Here is a 14,241-nt window from a genome sequence, read left to right as displayed (position 1 = left end):
CATCTGATTTTTGTCTGCCGAAATTTGTACTGACTGACGAAAAATCGGCCGTTCTGTTGACGGCCAACAAAAATTTTATAGCATGCACACCAGATTCGGCCGAAAAGTCGGAGTCAGTTGTCGGAGGCATCATACTAACAAGCCGAAAATCGGCCGATCGGACGTTGGCCGAAAATTCACGGCCAAGAAACGCTGCGTGTGTATGAGGCATTAGAATAAGAGGGAAGTGAAGGCACCATTAATCTACATGTAATATCCCACCCACGTTGTGTTTACCTGGTTAGTGGGCAGGAAGGGAGGAAGGGAGGGGGCTGTCATTTACCACTAGAGATGAGCTTGGGCGCGTTTGAGTTCGTATGTGTCTGATCTTGCCGGGGAGCCAACACTGCACTCCACTAATCATAGGCAGTGAGACATTTCCCAATCTGTGTAGCTGAGGATCGGAAATGTCTCACTGCCTGTGATTAGCGGAGTGCAGTGTCGGCTTCCTGGTGGGATCGGGCACAGACAAACTCAAACACGCCCTAGCTCATCCCAGTTTACCACTGTGTATACGACCACATGTGACTATAGTCACATGGGCTGTTCAGATATCATCGGGAGGAAATGCGCAGCTTAAAAACTCAATGAAAACTGAACATGTGCAGAGTTGCCACTACATCTGCAAAATCCCTACCTGAATTGGGGACAAACAGTAGATGGAAAAAGAGAGCAGCAGGATTAACAAGGTTTTTTTGCAGAGCACAGAAAACAAATTTCATAGTGAATGCGTGACTCTGAACAGCATGCAAAACAGCATTTATTGGTAGTTTTTACAATGTGGGTTTAGTGACACTTTAAAGAATAAGTTCACCTTTGTACAAAAAAATAAATGCACATCTTTTTCTAGGTAAAAAAATGTGCATTTGTTATTTTTTGTATTAGTAGCCTTTAAAGCATTTCACCAGCGATTAGGAGATTGTTGATGCCATGCAGGTGTCCTTCACTTTCAGTGTATCTGCTTTCCCGTACAGGTAAGCCGATACTGCCTGACAGGAAGACAAACTACCACAGCGCTGTGGTAGATCTTTGACAACTACAAGCTGACAGCCGCTAAGCATGTCGGTGCTTGTAGTTCATTCATACACAGAGCTCTGCATGAATGACTCCGCCATGTGGGTGAAGCTCTGCACAGCCTTGCTGCTTTCAAAAACTTCTGCTACAGGGATGGGGTGTAGCAGGCGGCAACTGTAGCACTGGGAACACGTTACCTGTTCCACCCTAAAATCAGGTGGAACACGTCACGTTCCCAAAAGGTGAACTTAACCTTTAGGCCCCTTTCACACAGGCGGACCGTTCAGATCCGCCTGTTCGTTTTTTTAGTGGATCTGAACGGTCCCCCCATGCATCTCTATGGGGCATCGGATGTCAGCGGAGACACGTCCGCTGACACCCGATCCGATAAATCTGGACGATGGAAACCCTATTTTCCATCTGTCCAGCAGATCGGAAGAGACCGGAGCGACGGTCCGTTCCCATCCGATTCCCCCATAGAGATCTATGGGGCTGTGACAGCTGTGTCTCCGCACACAGCGCGGAGAACAGCTGTCATTCTCCTGCTCAGCGGCTTGATCCTCCGCTGAGAAAAGCGGAGTCCGTTTGACGGACACACTGTGTGAAAGGAGCCATAGGCCCCTTTCACACATACAGTCCGTTCAGTTCATCAGTTCAGTCACGTCAAATGTATCAGTTTTTCATCCGTTTTTCATCAGTTTTTCATCCGTTTTTCGTCAGTTGTCATCAGTTTTTCATCCGTTTTTCGTCAGTTGTTATCCGTTTTTCATCCGTTGTCATCAGTTGACATCAGTTTTTCATCTGTTGTCATCCGTTGACATCAGTTTTTCATCCGTTGTCATCAGTTGACATCAGTTTTTCATCCGTTGTCATCAGTTGACATCCGTTTTTCGTCCGATCCGTTTTTTTGACGGATGAAAAATAGGGCATTCATCCGTTCAAAAAAACGGACATTGACGGAAGTGGATGAAAACGGATGTTAACTGATGATCATCAGTTGTCATCCGTTTTTACATAGAGATGCATTGATGTCCGTTTTTCATCCGTCAACGGATGGATGAAAAACGGACAAACGGACAGCATGTGTGAAAGGGGCCTTAAGCTTAGAAAACAAAAGCTAAAAGACAATTGTTTGCCACGCACAGCTGACCCAGTGTAGAAACTTGTTCAGACAGGTGGCGATAAAATTAGGTAGTTTAGCCACAGTATTTACAGGCCACTAACCACCCCCCTTAACCCCTTTGCGCCTAATGGTAAAACAAATTTAAATGCTAAAGTACAATTTTGACGTGTTAGAAAAACAAAATAATCACCACAACTTAGTGCAGTCAAGTGGATTATACCGTTTCTTTCCAGGACAAATTGGGCTCTCTTTTGTTGGTAAATGGTAATGGATATCTTCTGATTTTTTTGATAAATACAAAAAAAAAAATACAATGTAAATATGAAAATAGCGGTTCTGTAAAGGGCGATGGATTAGTATTATAGGGGTATTTTTAGTTAAAAAAAAAAGGTATTTGGAGGCTGGAACTCCGCTTTAATTTAGCTGTATATTTCTTGCTACTATACTAACCTTCCACCAAAGAACCCCCCAAATTAATTTCTGCTGCTCCTGATGAGCGCAGGGATACCACATGTGTAGGTTATTGTTTTTGGCTGAAATACAGGTACAAACAACTATCACCCGTTTTGCTTTTTTTTTCTATTCTACCTAAAAACACACTAACCAAAACCAAAAAAAAAAAAAAAAATACTGACACTATAATCTTTGACCCAAACACTAACCCTGGCACTGACCTAGATTAAACTTTAATCTAGCTATTTTTTTATTTTATTTTTTCACACACACTTTTTCTCTGCAAGGAGCGAGGAAGATACTAAGTATCTCTCTCCTCCATTAACAGAGAAAGAAAACATGGGGGCGGGCTTCACAGTGACTGATCACTGCGATAGTCAATCAGGTGACCCAAAAATCAGGAGATCCAGGTCCTAATCATTATTACGGGGCCTGGGACTCTCCGCAAGACCCTGGTGTCTGATGGGATTGCATCGTGCAACCAGCTCCGAGCACAAAGGGAGAAACACAAATATGCAGCCGCATGGAAAAAAGCCCAGTCCAGTGGGTCCGCATATGTGGATATGATTATGAAGGGGTTAAAGTGGAACTCAACCCTTCTATCCTATACAGCCAAGGAAGACCCCCATTCGAATGCCTCGTACACACGGAACGATTATCGGCTGACCGATCGTCCGACTTTTGTCCAATGTTGTTGTGTTAGTTGAAATGTGCCTAGACTGCACACGAATTTTCTCAGCCAACAAAATTCTACTTCAGAAGTGATGTCATGTGCTGGTTTACTTTCCGTATGTTTTTTCTTCTCTGAGCATGCCCAGTCTTGCTCATCAGATTTTTGTCTGCCGAAATCTGTACTGACTGACGGAAAATCGGCCGTTGTGTTGACGGCCAACAAAAATTTTATAGCCTGCACACCAAATTTTATTCGGCCGAAAAGTCGGAGTCGGTTGTCGAAAGCATCATACTAACAAGCCAACAATCAGCCGATCGGACGTTGGCCAAAAAAATTCCCAGCCAATAATGTGTGTGTACGAGGCATTAGGCTCTGATCAGCAGTTGCCATGCTGCTGTGATCAGCTAGGACACCAGCCATTTAATGTTTGACAGTTCGGATGACAGCCAACAACAGTTCTCAATCAAGGCATTCTTTGAATGCAAGGCTATATTGACTTTAGACTTTATAGTAGAACACAATGGTAGCGCCAGCTCTGGCAGGGATCATAATGATCTGAGTTTCAGCACATTTTTTTTCTCTTTTTGAACCTTATTTGAAGTGTTCACATATTGACACTTCATGCCTGTCTCTGCACAAACAGGATATTCTGCGCTGAAGTCTCATGACATGCAGTGCCATCCAGAACACCGTACAAAAATGCAGACATGCTGAATTCTCTCAGTACTGCAATGCACATCACGCAAGTGTTGCGGTGTGAACAGTGCACACAGAAACAATTGGTTTCCATGTACCCCAATTAAGACTTGCCAATGTGGAAAAACAGGTCAGTGCACACTGTAAATGAGCCATAACTCTTTCTAGGAAACAGGTAAAGACTAATTCTGAGCAAATAAAGATAAAATTACCCCTTGCAGTGGGACTGTATCAACACTGAATGGGTTATTTGCTTGTTTATGTCAAGAAAGGGGATTTATTTACCTGATCCCTTACACCGCATCTTCTGCATCCCCCACGCTCCACTGGTGCCCTGCTCTGGAGACAAGGATGCCAAAGGGACAGTCCACCACTGAACAGCTTTATTGTGCCTAGGGGAGAATTTTTTCCGAGCCCCCCGAACAAATGTGCTGCAGGCTTCAGGTAGCAAGAAAGTCCTGTGGGTGCGCTGGGTCCCTCAGGTATATGCACAGACGCAGGGTTTCCCACGTACGACTGCGACCAGGGGAATCTGAACATTTGCACAAATGTACCACAGGGCTCAGGTACAGAGAGAGCCCTGCCGCACATATGCGCATGCGCCAGGTCCCCCAGGTATCTGCTCATGCACAGAATTTCGCATACACATGCAAAGATTGCAAATAGGAAAGTCTGAAACTTTCCTTGTGTCTGTCCATGAGCAGATGTGTTGAGGGGCCCTGTCGGGACCTGAACAGGCAGAGCCTGTGGGGCACATCCGCTATAACAGTGGTGCCTGAGGAGGGGATGGGGCCACCATACCAGGCAGACTGATATTTTGCTTTAAGCTGCAGCAGCACCCAAGTGTAGAGTTATACGCATGCTAAAATTATATCTGATGTTTCGCTCGGGAAGCGGTACTGCTGCCAACTGGGACACAATTCAAGCAGAAGGGAGGTAGCACCTCAAGCGCACACATTTGTGGCACAGTGCAGCCTAAAAGTGAGTAAAGTCTTGTTTCTAAAAAATAACAAACATGTTATACTTGCCACAGAGCAGCCTGGATCCTTCTCAGGTCCCTTGTTACTGCTCCTGGCCCCCCCATCGAGTGCCCCCACAGCAAGCACCCGAGCCGAGTGTCCATTAAGACATGAAGCTGCCATTCAGCCCCGCTCACTCACTCCTGATTTGCTCACTGACTGACTGACAGCCGCAGGGGCACCGCAGCTGTATCTCAGCCATTTAGATGCAAGAGTCCCAGGATGGCCGAGGGACTCGTAGACATCGTTGGACAGAGATGGGGCACTGGTGTTAGGGGGGTGCTGCCACACACAGAAGGCTTTTTGTCTTAATGCATTAAGATAAAAAAAAAAAAAAAAAAAACTTCTGGACTTTACAACTCCTTTAAGGGCCGGCTCACACCATAGAAACCCAGTCCAGATGCTTTTCTGCATGCGCAATTTTGCGCTCTTCTGATGTATTTTGGTATGCATTTTTTTTCCTTCACCTTAAAGATCAGTTCACACCCTAGAAACGCTGTCCGGATGCTTTTCGGTATGCGCATTTTTGAGGCAGTCCAATGCATTTTTCCCCCTCTTTTTTCCTTAACCATAAATAAGGACTTGTGCTTTACCGCATTTCAGTACAGAAAAAAAAAAAAAAAAAAAAAGAAAGAAAAATGTTTTTTTTTTTTGGGGGACTGGCACTGACCGCACTGGTGTGAACTATGCCATTGAAAACCATATACCAGGGGTCTTCATACTATGGCCCTCCAGTTGTTCAGGGACTACAATTCCCATCATGCCTAGTCATGTATGTGAATGTCAAGAGTTTACAATGCCTCATGGGATGTGTAGTTCTGCAGCAGCTGGAGGGCCGTAGTTTGAGGATCCCTGCCATATCCTGTACTATCCACTCGTTATTGATGCAGAAAAAAAACAAAAACACCTCACTGGACTGCATGTGGTATGAACAGGCATAGGGACATCTACGCTTAGTTGCATTACAGTGCATTTTTTTTTAGGCGTTTACTGCATTTCCTTACAGTTAAAGAGGAAGTAAACCCTCCAAAAAAAAAAATAATGAGAAAAAAAAAAACCTGTAAAGACAAAGGCATAATGAGCTAGTATGCATTGCATACTAGCTCATTATGAAATACCTTAAAAAGACCCCGCAGTGCTGCCCGCTCAGCGACATGTTCGGCCATCCTGCTCCGCGTCCCCTAGCCATCTGATTGTCCGGAGGCGCAATTACATGCCGCCATCCATGGCGCAGGGCTCTGAAGGAATGGCACGGGTGATGATGTCATCGGCTGCATGCGCTGTAAATATCTCCTAAATGGTGCATGTTTAGAAGATATTTATAGCCTATAGGTGAGCCTTAACCACTTGCTGACCGCCGCACGACTATTTACTGCGGCGGTCAGCCCCTCACAGGCAGAGCGACGTAGGTCTACGTCGCTAGCCTGTGAGGCTTCTAGGGAGGGAGCGAGCGCGCGCCGCCGGAGGCGTGGTCAAGGACCCCCCCCGCACGTGTGCCTGGCGGACCCGATTTCCGCCGGGCACTCGCGATCGTCCGTGACAGGCAGGCGGCTAATGTAAACAAAGCCGCCTGTCATTCTTCCCTGTGTAAGAATGGAGATCAGACGGTTCTACTATGTAGGACTGTTGATCACTGTTCTTACACCAGTAGCCACAGCCAATCACAGTTAGAAACACGCCCCTAGGACACACTTAACCCCTCCCTCTCCAATACAGTTAACTCCTTCACTGCCAGTGTCTTTTTTACAGTAACAGTGCATATGTATTGCACTGATTACCGCAGTAATGTCACTGGTAACCCCAAAAGTGACAAAAATGTCAGTCAAGGGTCCGATCTGTCCGCCGCAATACCGCAAAAATCGCAGATCACCGCCATTACTCGTTAAAAACAACAAAAATGACAGAAATCTTTCCCTTAGTTAGTAAACGCAATAACTTTTGCGCAAACCAATCAAAATATGCTTTTTGCGATTTTTTTTTACCAAACATATGTAGCATAAAACAAATTGGCCAAAAATGTTAAAAAATTTTGATTGTTACATTTTTTTGGGGGAATTTAATATGAAAAAAATGTGAAAAATATTGTTATTTTTGAAAAATTGTCGCTTTTTTTTTGTTTATAGCGCATGAAAAAAAAAAAAAAAATGCACAGGTGATCAAATACCACCAAAAGAAAGCTCTGTTTGTGGGGAAAAAAAAAGGACGTCAAATTCGTTTAGGTACAGCGTCGCACGACCGCGCAATTGTCCGTTAAAGTCACGCAGTGCCGAATCACAAAATAGGCCCTGGTCAGGAAGGGGGTAAAATCTTCCGGGGCTTAAGTGGTTAATATAGGCTTACCTATAGGTAAAAGTATTTAAAGTGGGTTTGCACCGACTTTAAATGCAGAAAAGAAGAAACCTAGCACGTTCTGCTTCTTATTCTGAAGCGCACTGGAATGGACTGTGAACTATGCCATTAGAAACCTACTAATCATGCGTTTATGATTAAAAGAAAAACACGACTGGACTGCATGTGGCGTGAATCAGCCCTCTAACAGGGGATGAGAAAGTGACCTATCACGTCCCACCTGCCGTCTGAAAAGAGATCCCCTGCAGATCGCACTTCAGAGGAGCAGGTGTGAATGAGCCCTTAGTAAAGTCCCTTGACATGAGCACATGGAAGTTCCTTGTGATGTTAGTTGAGTAATCCACATGTGTAACACCCCCACCCTCCCCCCGTGTATAGTTGTCACCCCAGTCCCCAGCCTAGTCAGGGTGGGTGTGACAAGCCATGCAATGTAATGCAATGTATGCTTCTGTACCTATGAGCGGGTATCCGCTGACTGCCCAGTCCTTTCCCGACTAGGAAATGCACGTCACTCAGCACCTCGTTGTTAAAGAGGAAAGTGAAGCGTTCCCGCACCGTGGTCTTAGTGGCTTGCCAGTTATAGACGGGCTCTCGGTGCAGGAGGCCGGCGGCCGCAGGTAGAGGAGGAGGCGGAGCTGTTGGAGGCGAGGCCCCGGCCGAAGACGCTGCAGATGCAGTTAGGTTCCCCGGGGAGGAAACCGCTGCCCCTCCGCTGTAGTTGTACGATGAGGACGTCGTCGCACCGCGATTGCTAGGGGCGCTGTTGCTCACCACACCGGAGAACGAAAGGCCACCATTCCCACCCGCCGCCATCTTGGATGGGGGAGGCTCCTGTGGGCGGCTGTAGGCGGATATAGTTGGAAGTACCCAAGCACTGTTCACAAATAAAAGCGGGCAGCAGCGACGCATGGGGCGGTGTGGCCCTAAAATCTCTATGGCAACGGGAAAAGCGCAGGCATCAGATTGATATAAAAAGAAAAAGTGGATGGGTGGAACTTGTGACCTTGACTACGGTAGATGGGGATGATCGGGCCTGTTGATTGGTCGAGGAAAGTGACGGCGTTAAGCTCCAAAACTGCGGACACTTTGTTTAGTTCCTGTTTGTCTTCCAGGCGCCATCTTGGATCAGGTGTTGAACTGCAGAGCGCGCTGATTGGCGCTTCCAACAAACTTCTCACGTTCACGCTTTCATATAGTATGGACTGTCCAAGGATGATTTTATTTTATCCTTAGGCGAGCCTTTTCTATTCTGCTGCCAGTCAACCGGTTTATAATGTTTTGCCTGTAAGCCATGCATTCATTACAGCAAAGGTTCCTGGAACTGTAGTGTAACTAATACCATGAATATATCAGACATCCCAATCTTGCTAGAAAAATCACTTATTGGTTTCCACACCTCTCATCTGCACAGCTCCCAACTGTCCCTGATTTGAAGGGACTGATCCATGAAAGTCCCTCTACCCCCCCCCCCCCTCATTTGTCCCTCATTTTACTCTTGATTTATATAGTCCTATATAATAAAGTACAAGTGTCTCTGCGTCCAGTCCCTGTGTCCGTGGGATTGCGCTACTGCGCATGTGCCCCACGGACAGCCGTTGGGACTTGGAGCGCAGAGACTTCAGGCGGCCGGGCAAAATTGTTGAAGCGGCGGGTGAGCGCGGGCGCGCGGCGGGTGCGCGCCCGCGGCCGTTACAAGTGGCGGCGGGCAAGCGATGTCACGCGAGAGCCGCTCGGTCAGCTCTGCGCGCGTCTCCGATGTTGCTAGGGCAACAGGGACACTATGCGCAGAGCTGGCTACGTCATGCGACTCTATGTTCTAGCGCCCGTTAATTTAACGGGCTTAATGTCTAGTTGTATATAAAATGCATTATTTATCTTTCCAAAAATGTTTTAAAGTGCTAAGTCCCGGTTCACACTACCGCGACTTGTCAGGCGACTTGTCTGTGCTACGGGAACCGTTCTAATAGGAGAGACTCAAGTCGCTCCGACTTAGAAAATAGTTCCTGTACTACTTCGGGGCGACATCGGAGCGACTTGCATTGACTTCCATTATGTGCACGTGACTTCACAGTTCGACCCCGAAGTCGGATCGCCATAGTGTGAACCAACACATTCAATTTCTAAACTGCTACATTTGTACATTTTTCAAGCCAGTAGAAAAGGAATAGTAGTGGTAAAAAAAAAAAAGCACTTATGGGTTTAACCATTTCAGCCCCGGAAGGTTCCACCCCCTTAATGACCAAGCCATTTTTTTTGCAATTCGGCACTGCGTTACATTAACTAAAAATTGCGCAGTCGTGCAACGCTGTACCCAAATAAATTTAATGTCCCTTTTTCCCCACAAATAGAGCTTTCTTTTGGTGGTATTTGATCACCTCTGCAGTTTTTATATTTTGCGCAATAAACAAAAAAAGAGCGACAATTTTGAAAAAAAAAACGCCATATTTTTTACTTTCTGCTATAAAACATTCCCAATAAAAAAACATTTAAAAATAAATTTTTTTATCAGTTTAGGCTAATTTGTATTCGGCTACATATTTTTTTGGTAAAAAAATCCCAAAAAGCGGATTTTAATTGGTTTGCGCAAAAGTTATAGCGTTTACAAACTACGGGATAGATTTTTGGACTTTTTATTTATTTATCTTTTATTAGTAATGGTGGCGATCAGCAATTTTTAGTGGGACTGCGACTTTGCGGCGGACAGATCCGACCCCTAATTGACATCTGTCAGTTTATCTGACGATTGCAGGAGGGCGACGGCGATTGCCTAAACACAGCAGGAGCGTGCCACCGAGACCTCGTGCACAAAATCACGTAGTACTACATGGTTTTGTGCAGCCGAGCCGCGCTGCTGCAGTAATACTACGGTGGGGAGTCGGCAAAAGGTTAACTAATAATTTTTTTTGTTTAAGTCTACTTTAAGGGGGCGTGGCAAGAGGTGTGTCCAATGCCTACATACTTTTGCTAATAGGTGTCCCTTGTTCTATCAGAATAACGCTACCTAGCAGATTCTGCAACCGGAAGTGATGTACGGATTAGAACAAAAGGTACTGTGCATGCACCATGCATTCCAACATGGCTGCTATACGTTCCAATAGGTTTCTATTTCTATTATTATTGTATTCTAGTAAGTATACTGGGGCGGCACAGTGGTGTAGTGGTTAGCACTTTCACCTAGCAGCAAGAGGGTCGCTGGTTCGAATCCCAACCATGACACTACCTGCCTAGTTTGCATGTTCTCCCTGTGCCTGCGTGGGTTTCCTCCGGGTACTCCGGTTTCCTCCCACACTCCAAAGACATGATGGTAGGTAATTGGATCCTGTTTAAAAAAATTGTCCCTACTGTGTGTGTGTGTATGTATGTGAGTTAGGGACCTTAGATTGTACGCTCCTTGAGGGCAGGGACTGATGTGAATGTGCAATGTATATGTAAAGCGCTGCGTAAATTGACAGCGCTATATAAGTACCTGAAATAAATAAATGAATAAATATAGCAAGAAACTTGCAGGGAGAAGGTGGTGACGGCCATCTTAGTACGCCCCACACTGCTTAGAGATAAACTGATTATATAGTTAAATAGACTTTCACTTGGTCGCGGTGAAATAGTCTATTTCAGTATATAAGGTGAGTTTACTGCTAAAAAAAATGTAAAAAGACTTGCTTTGGTGTAAGAAGATGTCCGCCTCTGCTTCGTGTTCCATCACGTTCGGAAACCTATTGGAACGCATAGCGGCCATGTTGGAACGCATGATGCATGTGCAGTAAGTTGTTCTCGTCCAAGCGTCACTTCTGGTTGCAGAATCTGATAGGTAGCGGTATTCTGATAGAACATCCCTCGTTTCCATCTCAAAAAGTTGGGAGATATGCATCTACTGACCTATAGGGCCGATTTTGACATTTTTCACATACATGGTAAAATCCCCTTTTTTTGTTGCTAGAAAATTACGTAGAACCCCCAAACATTATATATTTTCTGCAAAGTCCCTGGAGAATAAAATAGTGGTTTCTTGCATTTTTCTGTGTGGCACGATATTTGCGCAATCAGGTACAAATTTTGAGAAAAAAATAACACCTAAAGGATAAGTTTACTTTTACAAAAAAATAATAAATGCACATTTTTAGTTGCAGTTTAATTTTGGGTACCAGTTCACAAAAAGGATGTTGGGGAACTGGAGAGTGCAGAGAACCAAACTGATAAGAGGCATGGAGGAGTTTGATTATGAAGAAAGATTGGAAGAACTGAATTTATTCTCTCTTGAGAAGAGGAGATTAAGGGGGATTATGCTCAATATGTACAAATACACAAGGGATCCATTTAGTGAACTTGGTTTTGAGTTGTTCACTTTAAGGTCAACACAGAGGGCAAAGGGGCACTCTTTATGTCTAGAGGAAAAAAGAGATTTCGTCTCCTAATACGGAAAGGCTTCTTTATAGTAAGAGCTGTGAAAATGTGGAATAGACTCCCTCAAGAGCTGGTTCTGTCCAGCTCAGTAGATTGCTTTAAAAAAAAGTCTGGATTCTTTCCTAAATGTACTTAACATTACTGGATACTAACATTTATAGGTAGGGTTGATCCCGGGATCATCCTATTGCATCTGCTGGAGCATATTGGATCATGCTTTGCTGTTTTTGTTTTTACCCTTCTCTGGATCATCTGTGGGTGTGGGATTATGTATATAGGATTGTAAAAAAAAGGTTCGGTTTGTTTTCCTCTTTTTATTGGTTGAACTTGATGGACTTTGTGTCTTTTTTCAGCCAGACTAACTATGTAACTATTGTGTTGCAAGTAAAATAATATGTATTAATTATTTTTTTGTAGTGGCCCTCTAAGACCCCGTTCAAACAGGGGCGACGCTACTTGCCAGATCGACCTGTGAAGTCGCGGTGCACGCTGTGCACCGCGACCTGGGCGCAACATGCATGGACTTCATATCATTGAAGTCAATGCAGGTCGCCTCCAGGTCGCCCCAAAGTAGTACAGGACCCTTTTTCTAAGTCGGAGCGACTTGTGTCGCTCCTATTAGAATGGGTCCTGTGCTAATCAATGGCAGGCGACCCACCGCGACTTGTCAGGCGACCAAGTCGCCTGACAAGTGGCGCTAGTGTGAATGGGGACTAAAGCATTGCACCCATGATGGCATGGTCCTGCAGACACTCTTTGTTTCTGTCTGGCCGTACCTCTGATATGGGCAAGCAGTTACACTGTGACAAGAAGACTTAATAAACGACCACAGCGCTCAACAGTGCTGTGATAGTTCATTAGAAACTACAAGCCGACAGCCACGAAGGCTCAGTCCCATTCACAGAACACTGGTTAATGGATGATGTGAATGTGTGGAGCCCTGCATGGCCGGGTTTTTTACAGATTTTGACAGCTAGAAGAGGGTAGGAGATCCCCAGCTAGCATTTAGAAAGGGGGAGCAGGGGCCGGTGCATCTTTAACATGTTACATGTTACACCCTGAATATGGGTGTAACATGTTACAAAAGCTGAAATCCTTTAATTACATTTTAGTGAACGCAAACAAACCTAATATAATGTAGAATTTTTTGGTACAATAAAAAAGAGGATGTTGCGTCAAGTAAATAGATACCAAACATGTCAAGATTTCAAATTAAACACACAGCCAAGGACACTGCCATCTTAGCTCCTGTTTCATTTGCCATGGTTGCAGTTGCACATGTGTGATAAGCAGTGTCACTAGCAACTTGATGGCTTAACAGTAATGTTGAGAGCACAAGCAACTGTTACAGTTAGGGCCATGTTCACACTAGGGCTAGTGACCGAGCTGGTTCCAGCAGTGGGCAGTGCACATTTCAGGACATCACACTGCTTTCTATTTTTTTTCCCTTTATTTTATTTGGAGTGTCACAAAGTGACAATTCATTCATGTCACTGCACAACAGTACAGTGCGTTTTGCTGCAGTGGGGGTGACATGTGGTACCATCTAGTGCACTGCGACAAAATGTGGATATGCAGAATTTTTCCACAGCTCACTACTGCACTTATTACACCAGCATTGTGTTGTGAATGGAGTACTTTGAAAACAATTGTTTTCCATGTACCTTAGCGGTGACCTGCATTTATCCAGTGCAGAAAAGCACAGGTCATCGCTAATCGTGTTAATGAGCCCTAAAGGAAGCAAGGGTTACTTTCAACAGCAACACAGAAATAAAGCAGAGAATTGTATTCAAATACTTACTATAATTTTCCTTTCCTGACTATTCTCCATGGCAGAATATGACTGGGTAGGCTTCACCCTCATATGACCATAACTTAAAGCGGAGCTAATCTTCTATCTGCAGAGGATGGTACCATCTCAGCCTCTGTTTAGATCTGCAGTTCCATGGTTCTGCACACGTGATTAGCTATGACAACAGCCACTTGAGGGCTTGAGAGATCTGGTGAGAGCTGATATAAGCACACTGGTAACTTTGATGGTTATCTCCAGAGGCATGCTTTGTGAATGTAGCTTACTCTTCACATTAGCTAGTAGCCACAATGTAAATGAAAACAATGTAGAAAACATTGGTATCTTTCAGCTAGCAAAAGTGTGCATGCAGATGACAAATTGGGATAGAGTTTATTAACTAAAAATACACATGTGAGGGGCAAGCAGGAAAAAAGATGCTCCTTACTTTATAAAGTGAAGAATGACAATGATATCCTGCATATGCACGTGGATGTGGCTTACTGCGTCTAAGTGAGGACCAGGAGAAAGCGCTCACTAGTGCCCCTAAAGACGGGCTGAGGCTACACAAGGCTGGCATTAAGGCGGCACTCCAACTTAAAAGCAATGCTTCTCCATAGGAAACAAAGAACTCCTTTGTAATCCGTGGCTCAACTTCTGTACACTTTTTGTTGTTCATTACGAA

At 44.7% G+C, this 14,241-nt stretch overlaps 1 protein-coding gene across 3 annotated transcripts in view; it reads right to left on the bottom strand.

Moving 5' to 3' along the window:
• LOC309568163 (BTB/POZ domain-containing protein 2) overlaps window positions 1–13,688 on the bottom strand; it is a 285,622-nt gene extending 271,934 nt beyond the window's left edge. The window contains exon 1 of one of the 3 annotated variants that reach the window (XM_082273789.1): window positions 13,569–13,688. Coding sequence is in view for 2 of the 3 variants with exons in the window: in XM_082273788.1 (XP_082129914.1) it covers window positions 7,821–8,275 (455 nt within the window). In the remaining variant the exon portion in view is untranslated. Of the gene's footprint in view, window positions 1–7,820; window positions 8,531–13,568 lie in introns of those variants that run through there. The other 2 variants (XM_082273788.1, XM_082273787.1) reach the window with 2 other exon arrangements.
• Window positions 13,689–14,241: the final 553 nt, after the last annotated feature.

This window comes from Pelophylax lessonae, assembly GCF_965119305.1.
Source record: "Pelophylax lessonae genome assembly, chromosome: 1".
In the NCBI taxonomy this organism is placed as follows: Eukaryota; Metazoa; Chordata; class Amphibia; order Anura; family Ranidae; genus Pelophylax; species Pelophylax lessonae.
Note: the sequence above shows the minus strand (reverse complement) of the source record. Positions and strands in the feature narration are given on the sequence as shown.